This window comes from Sphaerodactylus townsendi, linkage group LG06 (assembly GCF_021028975.2).
Source record: "Sphaerodactylus townsendi isolate TG3544 linkage group LG06, MPM_Stown_v2.3, whole genome shotgun sequence".
Classification (NCBI taxonomy): Eukaryota; Metazoa; Chordata; class Lepidosauria; order Squamata; family Sphaerodactylidae; genus Sphaerodactylus; species Sphaerodactylus townsendi.
The window spans coordinates 29,179,659-29,193,097 of record NC_059430.1 but is presented as its reverse complement, the minus strand read 5'-3'; the positions used below and the strand labels follow the sequence as shown (position 1 = coordinate 29,193,097).

Below are 13,439 nucleotides of genomic sequence, written 5' to 3'. Positions count from 1 at the left end.
ATTCAATCCAGTTGCTCCTCACCTTCTTCCCTGACCAGGTTGGGTCCTTCCTCCTGCCTGTTACTCCCCCAGGAGTGCAGAGACCTCAGACATGCTTCTGGATTTTCAACAGGTACCTTGCTGAGGGCCTGGGCTACTGGTGTGGTGTCAGGCTGTGTCTGGGTGTGGTTTGGGCCCACTTTCCAGGCCTCTTCTGCTGCTATGCAACCTTTGGAGCCCTGGCAGCCACTGACCCAAGGCGGGGCTGTCTCCTGCGAGCTGCCTTATGCCATCAGAACTGTCCGTCGCCACTTTCTGCCATCCTGTGCACCCCCAGGGGCTGAGTAAGTCTTCCTCCTGGGTTTTCTCCAAGGCCTTCAGGGTTCTCTCCCAGTCAGGGTGGGTGTCTGCAGACATGGTCCCTGGCCACAACTATTACAAAACCCATAAAAGTCCCAGTTGAAAAACTCCCATGAAACTATCCATAAAGAAACCTAAATCAATCAAAAATACAAGGTGAGTGGGATATGTACAAATTCTGTGTAATCCTTTGAGGACAGTTCTATATAAGACCCTCTCTGTTGGTTGGGACTTGCTGCCAGGTAAATGTGCATAAAATTTCAGCTGCAGATGTAGTTTTTATAGGGTTTGAAAAGTCTGAAATTGATATGGTGTTTTGTCATTGCAAATGTCCTAACAGTTGTATCATTTAGGGGGAGGGATGAATAAGGGATCTTTCTGTTTGCCTCCCCCACCCCCATTATAAAGCAAGTTGTTCTAAGCTGTTGTTCCCTTTATCGGATATGGCTTTGAAAATATTAGAACATGCATTCCCCTGAAGGTGTCCCACACGATCCCATCCTCTTCTTGGGAAGATAAACCCTATAAGACAAGAGTACGTGTAGAGTATGTGATATTCTGGCAACGTATCCCGTAGGACTTTGCATCACTTGCTTGGGTGAAATATTTTGACTGTCTGCCGAGCATTCCAGCAACATCAGTGTTTGCTTCATAATATTGTTGCTGACCTTGCCTTTTGGCTTTTGGCATGAATTTGCTCAAAGGTTCTTGTGTTTGTCTTCGACTGTATAGTCCAAACACTGTTCCCCTTTTCAAAGGGTCAGATAATATTTATCTCTCAGAAGGCTAGCCTGGTAATGTTTGCTCTACCAAAAGGTTGCTGGCCAGTACAGCTAGGCTGAGTTATCTAGAAAGGGTTCTGAAGCAGGGGGGGGGGGGGGCAACTACACCCCATGATTCCCTACTGTGGTGTAATGGTTAAGAGTGGTGGACTCTAATTTGGGGAACCCACTTCTCAACATGAGCGGTGGACTCTTATTGGGTGAACTGGATTTATTTTCCTGCTCCTACCCACGAAGCCTGCCGGGGGACCTTTGGCTAATCACAGTTCTTCGGAACTCTCTCAGCCCCAATTACCTCACAAAGTCTTTGTTGTGGGGAGAGGAAGAGAAGGAGTTTGTAAGCTCCTTTGCGATTCCTTATAGGAGAGAAAGTCGAGGTATAAATCCAAACTCTTCTTCTTCTTCTTCTCCCAGACATACATCTGAACATTTGTGGATTTCTTTTGGGAGGTAATCCACAGAAGCATGTTTTATACACGAGCTAATTATGAACAATTTTTAAACATTGTAATTAGATTTTTTTTAAATCCTGGCTTTCCTCCAAGGAGCTTAGAATGATTGATGTGGAAGACTGCAGATTCTTGCAATAGCTTTTTGTTAAAATAAATAAAACAACAATAGTGTTGAAGCAGTGGGTACATGTGTTTTGTGGCATAATACAGTCTTCAGTACTGCTATCAGTGGAGTTATGTGGATGAAATTCACATTTGCCTGTGTTCACTAAATGATAAACAATCATGAGTGAACCACAACATTGTAAGTGGGTGTGAGGCACATGTGTAAAGTATGGTTTACCTCAAGTGGTCATATGATTGCTTATGCTTATAAATTGCTGCACCATTGCCAGCATACCCACATTGGTTTAAATAGCCAATATGGTAAATAAGTAAAGAGAGTGAACAAGTATGCTCTGTCACTCATTACTTTAGAACTGTGACTCATTCATAGGTGGTACAAGAGGGTATGTCCATGGCAGCACTTAATTATGGAATTAATTGCCAGAGGCTGTACCAGTCTTCTAGGACTTGTTTAAAGAACAAGACAGATCCATACAGGGATAGTCCTGTCAGAGTTGAATTTAAATTGCAAGCAGCTTAAAAATGGAGTCTTCGAATTCTGAAAGAACCTTGTACTTCTGATTACCAGATGTTGGAGTAGATGAACAAGGGCATGTTATGTCCTGCTTGTGAACTGGGAAGAGGTTGCTTTAAGGCTTTCTAGATAAAGGCACTGGGTCATTACTGACCCTTGGGGTGACGTCACATCTTGATGTTTACTAGGCAGAAGGTATGTTTATGGGATGGTTTGACATTGCCTTCCCCTGCCATCTACACTTTGCCCCTGCAAGCTGGGTACTCATTTTACTGATCTCAGAAGGCTGCATCCACCTTGAGCTGGCCACCTGAACCTGACTTCCAGGGGGATTGAACTCAAGTTGTGAGCAGCGCTTGGACTGCAGTACTGCAGCTTACCATTCTGTGCCTTGGGACTTTTTAATTGGTCACATATTCATTCAGGGAACAAGAACTTCCTTTTTGAACATAGGATCATTTCTGTTGTTGTTTTTTAAAACTCACCTGATTTTCCCTTCCAAGATGGATAGTTCTTTTGACTTTCACTAGCTGAGCTGCCCTGCTTGGTCCACCCAGTCATCACAGGAAACTTTTGACACTTTTTCCAGCTGCAGAGGGGGCATGTAGGATGATAGCCATTATGCTACCCCCCCACCCCGCCCTAATTAAGACTAGTGGATATGTTATATTACTGATGAAGACATCGTGAAAACACTTGATTACCGTGGAAGGTGTTCTGTTGGCTTTTCTGTACAAGAATCCCAAAGGTGCCAATTAGGTAGAGAATTGCTGATACCTTCAATTAGTTGTGAGTAATCCCCTTGGAAGGCTGTATAACAGAATTAGAACACATTTCACCCTTCAAAGGTTTTGCCAGAATTGTGCTTCGACCAGGGGTCCTTCTGCATCTTTTAACATGAGATTGGACCAGTTGTCAACCCACTGGGAGAATCTACAAGGACTTGTTTTGGATTCTTTAGCACGTATCTACACAGGAACCATCTAAGGACCCAAGATTGCGCCACTAACAGGATCGCTTGTTACTTGTGTGTTAACGAGTTTTCTGTACGTTTGTGATTTGTGCTGTTTACAGGCAGTGCACTTAGCACTTTATTAAAATTTCACTTTCTACTTCAGTAGTTTATGAATTTAGAGCCATAGGGACATGATGCTTTTCTAATTTGTTCTTGCTATGCTGTCCCCTACCTTTGAATTCATTTGATCTTGCATAAAACCAGGATCATAGAAGAAGGCAGCTTCATGAATTCAAAGGCTGACCTTAAAAGAGGGGATGAGAAGGCTGCTTTGCTCTTTGGTTGATTTGGTTTTGCTTGCTTCCTTGTCTATGCCTTGGACTACTTCAGAATTCATTCCCCTCTTAACTTTTGCCCCCTTTTTCCACAGCATTTCACGGAACTCCTCGACGAGTTTTCCCAGGACATTCTGGGGCAGCTGCTGAACGATCCCTTCCTGACGGAGAAGAACGAGGCAATGGAAGTGGAGTTGTCGCCAGCTTCTCCAGCCCCCCTCATTCAGGCCGAACACAGCTACTCCCTCTGTGGCGACTCTCGACCCCAGTCCCCGCTGACCCACATTTCAGCTGACGACACTTTCAATGAAGGTAATGAGGGGACGGAGCAGAATTGAACAGCGTTGCAGGGAAATCATGCTGTCGATAAGGGTGCTTGACAAGCCACGATTACAAAATGTTCTGTTGACTTGAAGAGTTAAAAGGAGGAAGAGATGTAAATATTGAAACTAGGAACGTTTCCATGTGTCTCCTTGGGAAACAACACATGTAATGAATGCATTTTCCAAGCCTTGTGGAGTTGGTAGGGTTGGCAAGAGTTGTTTGGACTGTTCACTTGAAGGCCACTTCAGTTGAGGCATCACTGAACTAGAGATGCCTTGGGTAGGAACACTATGACCCTGATCTATGTCAGACTGTCCTTGTGGGAAGTAAGAGCAGCTCCATGCATTGTATTTTCTATGAACATAAGAGTTTTGTTGGATCAGACCAACGGTCCATCTATTATAGCACCCTGTTTCTTACAGTGACTAACCTAGAAAGTTCACAAGCCAGCGTTCTGGAAGACAAACCCTCTCCTGTTACTTCCTCTCAAACTGGGGTTCACAAGTATGGCACTTAGGAGCGCGGAAGTCCCTTTCATCTTTCATAAATACAAATCATTAAAAGAAATATCCCCAGTGAATTTGTCTACTCCCCCTTTAAAGCCCCCCAAGCCAATTCGGTCCTGCAAGCATACTGCTGTGTATACTGGTGTTTCCTGCAGTAAAGAAACAGAACATGCATCCTTTAATAGTTGTGGACATGTGCTGGGGCAGGATTGTGTAATCAGGAAGCTGTCTGGGCCCACACCCAGTATGAGGCCCATCAATTGAAAGCTAATTTGTCTTGCAATATTTCTAAGTTGTCCTAACTTTGTATCCTATGAGAGTCCTATGGGATGATTACGCCTCCATGGATATTACAAGGGCGGCAGCAGCTGGGGAGGAGGGGGGGGTGGTGGAGCAGGGGAATATGCAGATGGAAGCAAACAGCTGACATTTTCAACAAAGTCTCTCGCATTGGATGTTAGACCTTTGTGGCTGTTAGAACTGTAGAGGAGATTAAACAGTCCTTTAGCATGAAGCTCTCTAGTATTACCTGCCCTCCATTTTGAAGATCTGTTAGTTTCTCTTGGTAACTCTGAAGCATGGGTAATCTTCCTGGCATCAAATTGAGCTCCTAGGATGCTATGTGGTCACCTGTCCCTCCTGTACAGAGCTGAGTTGGAACACAGGTTTAGGAGAAGATTTGATAATGAGGCCTGGTCTCAACATATGCAGTCGGATAAAGTGGTGAACACCAATAAAACGCTCTCTGCAAATACAAAAACCAGCATACCACAGTTTAAGGTTAAAGCCCAGTTGCTTCCTGAGGTGCCAGTTTGTAACTTCCATGGTGCTTTTTGATGTTAGGAAGCAGTGAAAATCTGATTCTCTCTCCCCACCTGCCATTTGAAATGATGCTGCCCCTTCTGTCACCTCTTCCCTTCCTTCTGCTGCAGGTATAGGCCAAGCCCATGCATAACAAATGAATATTGATTTAATTACTTCATTTTGTACCCCACTTTACTCCCCAGCGGGAACCCAAAGCTGCTTGCGTCATTCTCTCCTCCAGTATCCTCACAATAACCGTGTGAGGTAGGTTGGACTGAGAGTGAGTGACTGGTCCAAGATCACACAGCAGGCTTGTGTGGCTTGTATGAGTTTTGAACCGAGGTATCCCAGATCGCTATCCAATACTATAACTGCTACACTATGCTGTCCACAGTCTGGGAACCTTTCTGAATCGCCATCTGCATTGCATATCATTTATCTCAATGCATGGCAGCTGTGAAAAAGGCAAACTCTAGGCTGGGGATAATTAGGAAAGGAATTGATAACAAAACTGCAAAGATTGTCATGCCCTTATATAAAGCCGTGGTGCGAACGCACTAGGAGTACTGTGTTCAGTTCTGGTTGCCACATCTCAAAAAGGATATCGAAGAGATAGAAAAAGTGTAGAGAAGGGCAACGAGGATGATTGAGGGACTGGTGCACCTTCCTAATGAGGAGAGGCTGCAGCATTTGGGACTCTTTAGTTTGAAGAGGAGACGTCTGAGGGGGGATATGATTGAAGACTATAAAATTATGCATGGGGTAGAAAACGTTGACAGAGAGAAATTTTTCTCTCTTTCTCACAATATATATATATATATAAACCTTTATTAGGCATAGATCTTTCTCACAATACTAGAACCAGGGGGCATTCATTGAAAATGCTGGGGGGAAGAATTAGGACTAATAAAAGGAAACACTTCTTCACGCAACGTGTGATTGGTGTTTGGAATATCCTGCCACAGGAGGTGGTGATGGCCACTCACCTGGATAGCTTTAAAAAGGGGCTTGGACAGATTTGTGGAGGAGAAGTTGATCTATGGCTACCAATCTTGATCCTCCTTGATCTGAGGTTGTAAATGCCTTAGCAGATCAGGTGCTCGGGAGCAACAGCAGCAGAAGGCCATTGCTTTCACATCCTGCATGTGAGCTCCCCAAGGCACCTGGTGGGCCACTGCGAGTAGCAGAGTGCTGGACTAGATGGACTCTGGTCTGATCCAGCAGGCTAGTTCTTATGTCTTCTCTGGTGCATCTTGGGTAGTGTCCTGTGAAGAGGAGCTGTGGTTCCATTACACCGGAACTGGTCCCACAAGTGGGAAACCAAGGGAAATTAACTTGAAATTCTCCTCCCAGGGCATATTTATCGTGGTGACAGGAAAAAAAAAACCAGCTCAGAAACGTAGCATAAATGCTTGATGCTTTTGATTCTTTGGGATGCTGTTTGTGATGCATCTTCTGTAAAGGGGCATTCTGGAATCGGGATTGGCTCAAACGCTTCGGCACTGTATGAGAAAGCCTGGAAAGATATTTCAGGTTGCTGGCACCACTCTTGCCTCCTCACATGCTGCAAGCTATTTAATGACTTGAGCATAAGTTTCCAACCTTCTTTTGCATTGGTAAAAAAAGAGGAAGCTGGGGTTTTCTTTGGCTTCTGAAAAATGCTGTTCTGAGGAGCGTGGGACCTTCATGGGCAAAAGCTGCATGTCCTGGGGGTATTGTAAGAAGAGGAAGTGGAAGAGATTGAGCAAAAATGCTGGCATCCCATGTTTTTTCCCCATTTGAATGTGCCAGCAAGAATCCAAAACAATGGTTTACAAGCTGGAGACCCAGGAGGAACAGCGTGATGGGCGTAGGGATGCCAGTCACCAGGTGAACCATCATGACGTACTGGAGATCACCTGGAGATCTCCCACTATTACAACTGATCTCCACACTACGGAGATCATTTCTCCTGGAGAAAATGGCTGATTTGGAGAGTGGACTCCATGGCATTGTACTTTGCTAAGGTCCCTCCCCTCCCCAAACCCTGCCTTCCCCAGGCTTCACCCCCCAAATCTCCATGTTTTCTCAACCCAGTGCAGGCAGGACACCACACTTTGAAGATCTCCACTGTTTGATTGTTGTCATCTTTCGGACTCTATGTGTTTGAGGGATAAGACGTGTAAATTTTCAGTCAGGCTGCTCTGAGGATATTTTTTTGGACACTCCGGCCTCTTCCGCAAGAGTAAAGTACAGTGGGTCGCAGTCGAGGTTCAGCAACCCTCATTGCCATCGGGGCGTTCGCATGCTTCCATGCAGGCAGTGAACAGAGCCTGCAGAGGCAATGCGGGTTGCCATTGCACCTTCGCATGGAGGCACATTTTTTTCACTCACCAATCTTGATCCTCCTTGATCTGAGATTGCAAATTAACCGACCAGGTGCTCAGGAGCAACAGCCGCAGAAGGCCATTGCTTTCACATCCTGCATGTGAGCTCCCAAAAGCACCTGGTGGGCCACTGAGTATCAGAGAGCTGGACTAGATGGACTCTAGTCTGATCCAGCTGGCCTGTTCTTATGTTCTTATGAAGTTCCCCCCCTAACATGGGGTTTTATACCGTGGTTAGCCCAACGTTTATTGGCCCGTGTAGAAAGGGCCTCCGCTGTAGGCTAGTGTGGATATATTGTGGAACATGAGGATAAAATATCTGTTTGAAGGAAGAAGCTCTTTTGGGGGGTGGGGGGAGATACCATGAGCAAGAAGGCTTGAACATAAGTGTGCAGGTGGCCTGCTAAGATTCTGTGGCCCTTGTGGGCACCTGTGAAATAATATGTAAGTGAGAAACCAGCCTTATGTGCTGCAAAAACTAACTCAGATAAGTTTGATATAAAAGCAATTTTTTTAAAAAAAGTATAGATTTCCCATAGTAATTGCCAGCTATCATCCTTGCCAGAGTTTGTGTAGTAATCCATCATGCTGTGCATTCTATTTTTTTGAACAAGGAAATAAATGTCTAGATCTGGCACTTTTTTCCCAAAAAGAAGGAATGCATGAAACCATATCAGTTTAAAAATGGAAATGTACAACCAGCAAGTAGTAATGCCATTATATAACCCTAGATTCAGCCGTATTTAAATTGCTGGGTGTAATTCTGAACATAAGAACATAAGAACAAGCCAGCTGGATCAGACCAAAGTCCATCTAGTCCAGCTCTCTGCTACTTGCAGTGGCCCACCAGGTGCCTTGGGGAGCTCACATGTAGGATGTGAACGCAATGGCCTTCTGCGGCTGTTGCTCCCGATCACCTGGTCTGTTGAGGCATTTGCAATCTCAGATCAAGGAGGATCAAGATTGGTAGCCATAAATCGACTTTTCCTCCATAAATCTGTCCAAGCCCTTTTTAAAGCTATCCAGGTGAGTGGCCATCACCACCTCCTGTGGCAGCATATTCCAAATACAAATCACACGTTGCGTGAAGAAGTGTTTCCTTTTATTAGTCCTAATTCTTCCCCCCAGCATTTTCAATGGATGCCCCCTGGTTCTAGTATTGTGAGAAAGAGAGAAAAAATTTCTCTCTGTCAACATTTTCTACCCCATGCATAATTTTGTAGGCTTCCAATCATATCCCCCCCTCAGCCCGCCTCCTCTCCAAACTAAAGAGTCCCAAACGCTGCAGCCTCTCCTCATAGGGGAAGGTGCTCCAGTCCCTCAAATCATCCTTTGTTGTCCTTCTCTGCACTTTTTTTTTCTATCTCCTCAATATCCTTTTTTGAGATGCACGGCTGACTCAGAACTGGACACAGTACTCCAAGTCTTGATTAGCACTCTACCCTTAGCTATATATAAGGGCATGACAATCTTTGCAGTTTTATTCTCAATTCCTTTTCTAATTATCCCCAGCATAGGCCCCTGTGTTCTGCAGAGGCCAACCTACTGGTGATCTGACCCCTCTGTGAGTCTTGACATTTGGCTCTTCCACGCATGAGCCAGGGCGTTTTACTGGCACTGGCTCCCCGACCCTCGAGGTGGAACACCCTTCCTCCAGCTGTCCGGGTTCTCCCTGGGACCTGGGTGAGTTCCACGCCAAGGGCTCTGCAAGACTGTGTTGTTCCACCGGGCCTTTGGAGTGTCCAGCTGCTGAACGGTGCCCCCCCCTCACTGCTCACAATGTGCCTGGGACGAGAGGATTTACATCAGGGTCCCCTCATATTGAGGGGGGGGGGAGCCCCACCCGCCCTCCCCTCATGGGGAAGGTTTTGAATTGAGGGTTGGACGCCTCTTTGTTGTTATTATATGTATTATGGTTAATTCTGGCTGTTTTTAAGGAGAGTTTTAAGCTATTTTATGGGATGGAGCTTATGTATTTATATATTGGTAAGGACTGGCCTCCTGTTGATGTTCAAATAATAGTTGTTCACCGCTTGAGGCCCGAGTTCTTCGGGATCGGGCGTGATTATATAAAATTTAAGAAATAAATAAATAAATAGTTTGCCTTTTTACAGCTGCCATGCATTGAGTTGACATTCCCATGGAACTATCAACTAAGACGCCTAAATCCCTTTCCTGGTCTGTGACTGATAGCACTGACCCCTGTAGCGTGTATGTGAAGTTTGGATTTTTTGCCCCTATGTGCATCACTTTACATTTAGCTACATTGAACTGCATTTGCCATTTCTGAGCCCACTCACCTAATTCATCAAGGTCCGCTTGGAGCTCTTCGCAATCCTTTGTGGTTCTCACCACCCTACATTCTGAATGCCTCTTCTCTGGGGTACTGTAGCTCTAGGGCAAAATACAGAAGCAGGGAGAGGATTGAGAATATACTTTTCTCAATCATTACACCATGCTGGAAGAATGTTGTAAGCCACATTGAGTCTCCGTGGGGAGGAAAAGTGAAGTATATAATCATATCCTAGGCACTACTGAATAATGTACTGAACACTGTATGTCAAGGTATTCTTTCACAATATAAAAGTTGTATTGGCTTGTTATTATCATCTTTCATAGTGTGATTAATCATTTATCTATTTTCCTTTAAACCCCTTTTCAATATAATATATAAAATTACATTAAGATTAATTGATGTTTTATGTCCTTCACATTTCACCATTATTCCTTTTTTTTGTGGAATAATATAAATAATGTGTTTTCCATTTATCTTGAAGTTCTTTGATTGCTTATTCACAAAGTTTGTTAATTTTGCCATTGCTGCATGTTCCACTAGTTTATTTTCCCATTTCTCTCGGTTTGGATATTCTTCTGGCTTCTACTGTGTTGCAAGTCGTACTCTGGCTACTGTTCTCAAATACCAAAACGGTTCTTTTGAGATTTTTGGAGTTACTTTGTAATAGTCTTCGTATCCGTAGCAAATTTGATTTTTAAAATGTTCTAAATTTCTTCATGAATTTCTTTCCACATTTTTAACAGTTTTCTATACGTTCAACACATATAGTAAAATGAACCATCCTCTTCTGTATATCTCTAACATTTTCCTTTACAGTTCTTAACCGTATCCTTTGGTGTGATGTACCAATTTTCTCTGAATGTTTGGTTGGCTGTAAATTTTATACCTTTTGTCCAAAAAGCTTTCCATTGTTGCAACAATATTTCTTCTTCAGAGTTTTGCATCGATCTAACTATGCACGTTTTTGCTTGTTCTGTATCTGTGTCAAATAGAATAGTTCATAAATTCATCCTAGTAAATGTTATTTTTGCTGCATAATCACCTTTTCAAAATCTGCCAGTCTCTTTATTACACCTCTTGCTGTATTAATTTTCTTTCTTAGTATTTCTGATTAGATTTAGATTTCTAACTTTGTCTTTCTAATTTCTCGTTGCATCTATCATACCTTCACGTGTTATAAAATCAGTATTTTTCATAACGTACTTATCATAAAAAGCCTCTGCAGGTGACATTAATGGAAATATTGGCAGGCTAATTCTTTTTCATGTAGCTTTGCAAATTTTAAGCAACCCTTCTCTGATTATCTGGCTTCCATTTTTCACTGTATTTTTTCTAACTGATGTTTCTGTTTATAAACAATTATGTAGTCCTTCCAGATCTGCCATTTCTATTACTGTCTGGTCTGGGTTTCTAATCCAATCTGCAATTCAAACCAGGCCAGCCGCTTGATAGTATAACTTAATATTAGGTACTGCTAATCCGTCTCTTTTTCTCATCTTGTAAAACTTCAAATCTGGTTCTTGGCTTTTTGCCCGCCCGTATAAACTTGTTTATCTATCTCTTCCATTTCTTCAGGGTTTTTTTTTTCTGGACTAAGAATTGGATTATTTGAAATTTAAAAAATTAATGTTTGCAGTACATTCATTTTTACAGTGGAAATTCTTCCTAGCTATGAAATGTTTAGTTTGAACCCTCTTTGCATATCATATCTTCATCCACATCTTTTAATAATTATCTTTAAATAGTGTGGTGTTTTGTGCACTCATGTTTATCCTCAATTATTAAATTGGATTTAAAATCACCTTGCAACCTGTAATCTTACTAATATCTTATCCCTTCTTCTGGCTCAGAAGATTTAGGGAATGATTAGAAGATACTTTTTGTAAACTGCTATAAGACTATTGGAAGATCCAAGAACACTTTCCTGATATTGATCAGATACTCTGAACAAATAAAGTTTTGCATTTAAGAATAAACTTCCATGGAATATTCTGGTCACAAGAAAACATGAGATGCTATATTATAATAAACAAATAATAAACAAAGAGAATCTACACTTAAAGTGTAGGGGGGAAAGTGCAGATCTTTAAGAAAAAGGAGGGATTTTGATTTTTTCAAGACAAATCTTTCAAAGGAAAGAAATAAGATACCTCTGGAGAACTCCATTCACTTTGGAAATTGCATAATCTAAGGGTTGTATTATTGAGGGGTAGAGCAAGCAAAACAACCTGCAGAATAATTATCCGCTGAAGACACAACCAAAGAATCTGAGAGAGAACTAGATTTCATGAAAAAGTTTTCCAATCCATTTTAGACTTTTAAGGAGAGATCGTAATCTTCGGAGACATAAATTGGATAATGGATCAAAAAATAGAGACCGATCTAAAAGAACCAAAGGAGGCAGACTTCCTAAAAATGTATTTACTTATATGGAAATGTTACAGTTAGAAAATGCATGACAGATCAAAAATCCAAAAATGCATGACAGATTAAAAATCCAAATATATATGTGCTTTGAAATCTTGTTTTGTATGCCAATAAAGACTAGTTTTTGTTGTACATTGTATCTGATGGACATCAATCATATGCAAGGGTAGATAAGTGCTGGATATTTAAACCTTGATCATCGATCTAGAGAGTTTGAATATACAACCAAAGATTTTTACAGATAACAATCCAGTAATTTGGCAACAAAACAGAGGCAGAAGTGGCAATTAAAATATCATCTTTTAGCAAAGAAATGTAGAAAGGACATAGAAGAATGTTTAAAAATCAACAATACAGGCGATGTCCATATTGCAATGATTTGGGAAACCAGTAAAGCTTATATGATAGGGAACTGAATAGCTATAGCCACAAAACAAAATAAAGAAAAATTGGAACAAACCAAGAAAATATTGGATAGATTATGAGTGTTGGAGGAACAGCACAAAAACTGCCTTAATAAAGCAACCTTTATTGAGATTATAATGAAAGCAAGCCTGGGAGAGCCAACGCTTGTTTCAGTAAAGACCTGGGTCCTTTCCTCCAATAACTTCAACCAGTTGAGTTCTCAACGATTTATTGTAAAAGTTCAAAGCAAAGAAATAAAACATAAATGCAGAAATTTCTCAAAGCAAAGAAATAAAACATAAATGCAGAAATTGCTCAGCTGAATACAGTCTTATTTGGAAGTTCTTTGTCCCCATTTCGGGAACCCATGGTCCATAGATCCTTCTCTGACCACGTCTCAAGATGGAATCCAAAAACCTTTGTTTTCCCCCTCTCAGGAAAACTCTGTTCAGGCCACGAGGTAACTTAGGCACCCTGTTGCATCCTGGCATCTCTGCATAGTTTCCTGTCCTCCCTCCAGGAGATCAAAAGCAAAGATGCTTTTCAAAGTCATGTGAGACCTCCCTTTGTTGTAGCGATAGCATCATTCCATGACACGCCCCTTTTTGAGATGAAGTCTGTAAACTCCATGTTCACATACTTCAGCTTCCTCATAATACTGTTGCATAATATCACATTTTAGTTCAGCTAACTATTTTCCATCACAGAAATCAAGCAATGAAGCAGCCAACTTGATATCCTTGAAACTGAAGAAATACAGAAGAATCTTTTCTAAAACAGTCATTTTGAACATGCAAATAAACCTGGA

The 13,439-nt window shown here is 42.1% G+C and overlaps 1 protein-coding gene across 2 annotated transcripts in view; it reads left to right on the top strand.

Annotated features, from left to right (window-relative positions):
• CREB3L2 (cAMP responsive element binding protein 3 like 2) overlaps positions 1-13,439 on the top strand; it is a 94,539-nt gene that overhangs the window by 43,368 nt on the left and 37,732 nt on the right. For both annotated transcript variants that reach the window (XM_048501767.1, XM_048501765.1), the window contains exon 2: positions 3,599-3,815. In XM_048501767.1, the coding sequence (XP_048357724.1) occupies positions 3,686-3,815 (130 nt within the window). In that variant the 5' untranslated portion in view covers positions 3,599-3,685. The remainder of the gene's footprint in view (positions 1-3,598; positions 3,816-13,439) is intronic.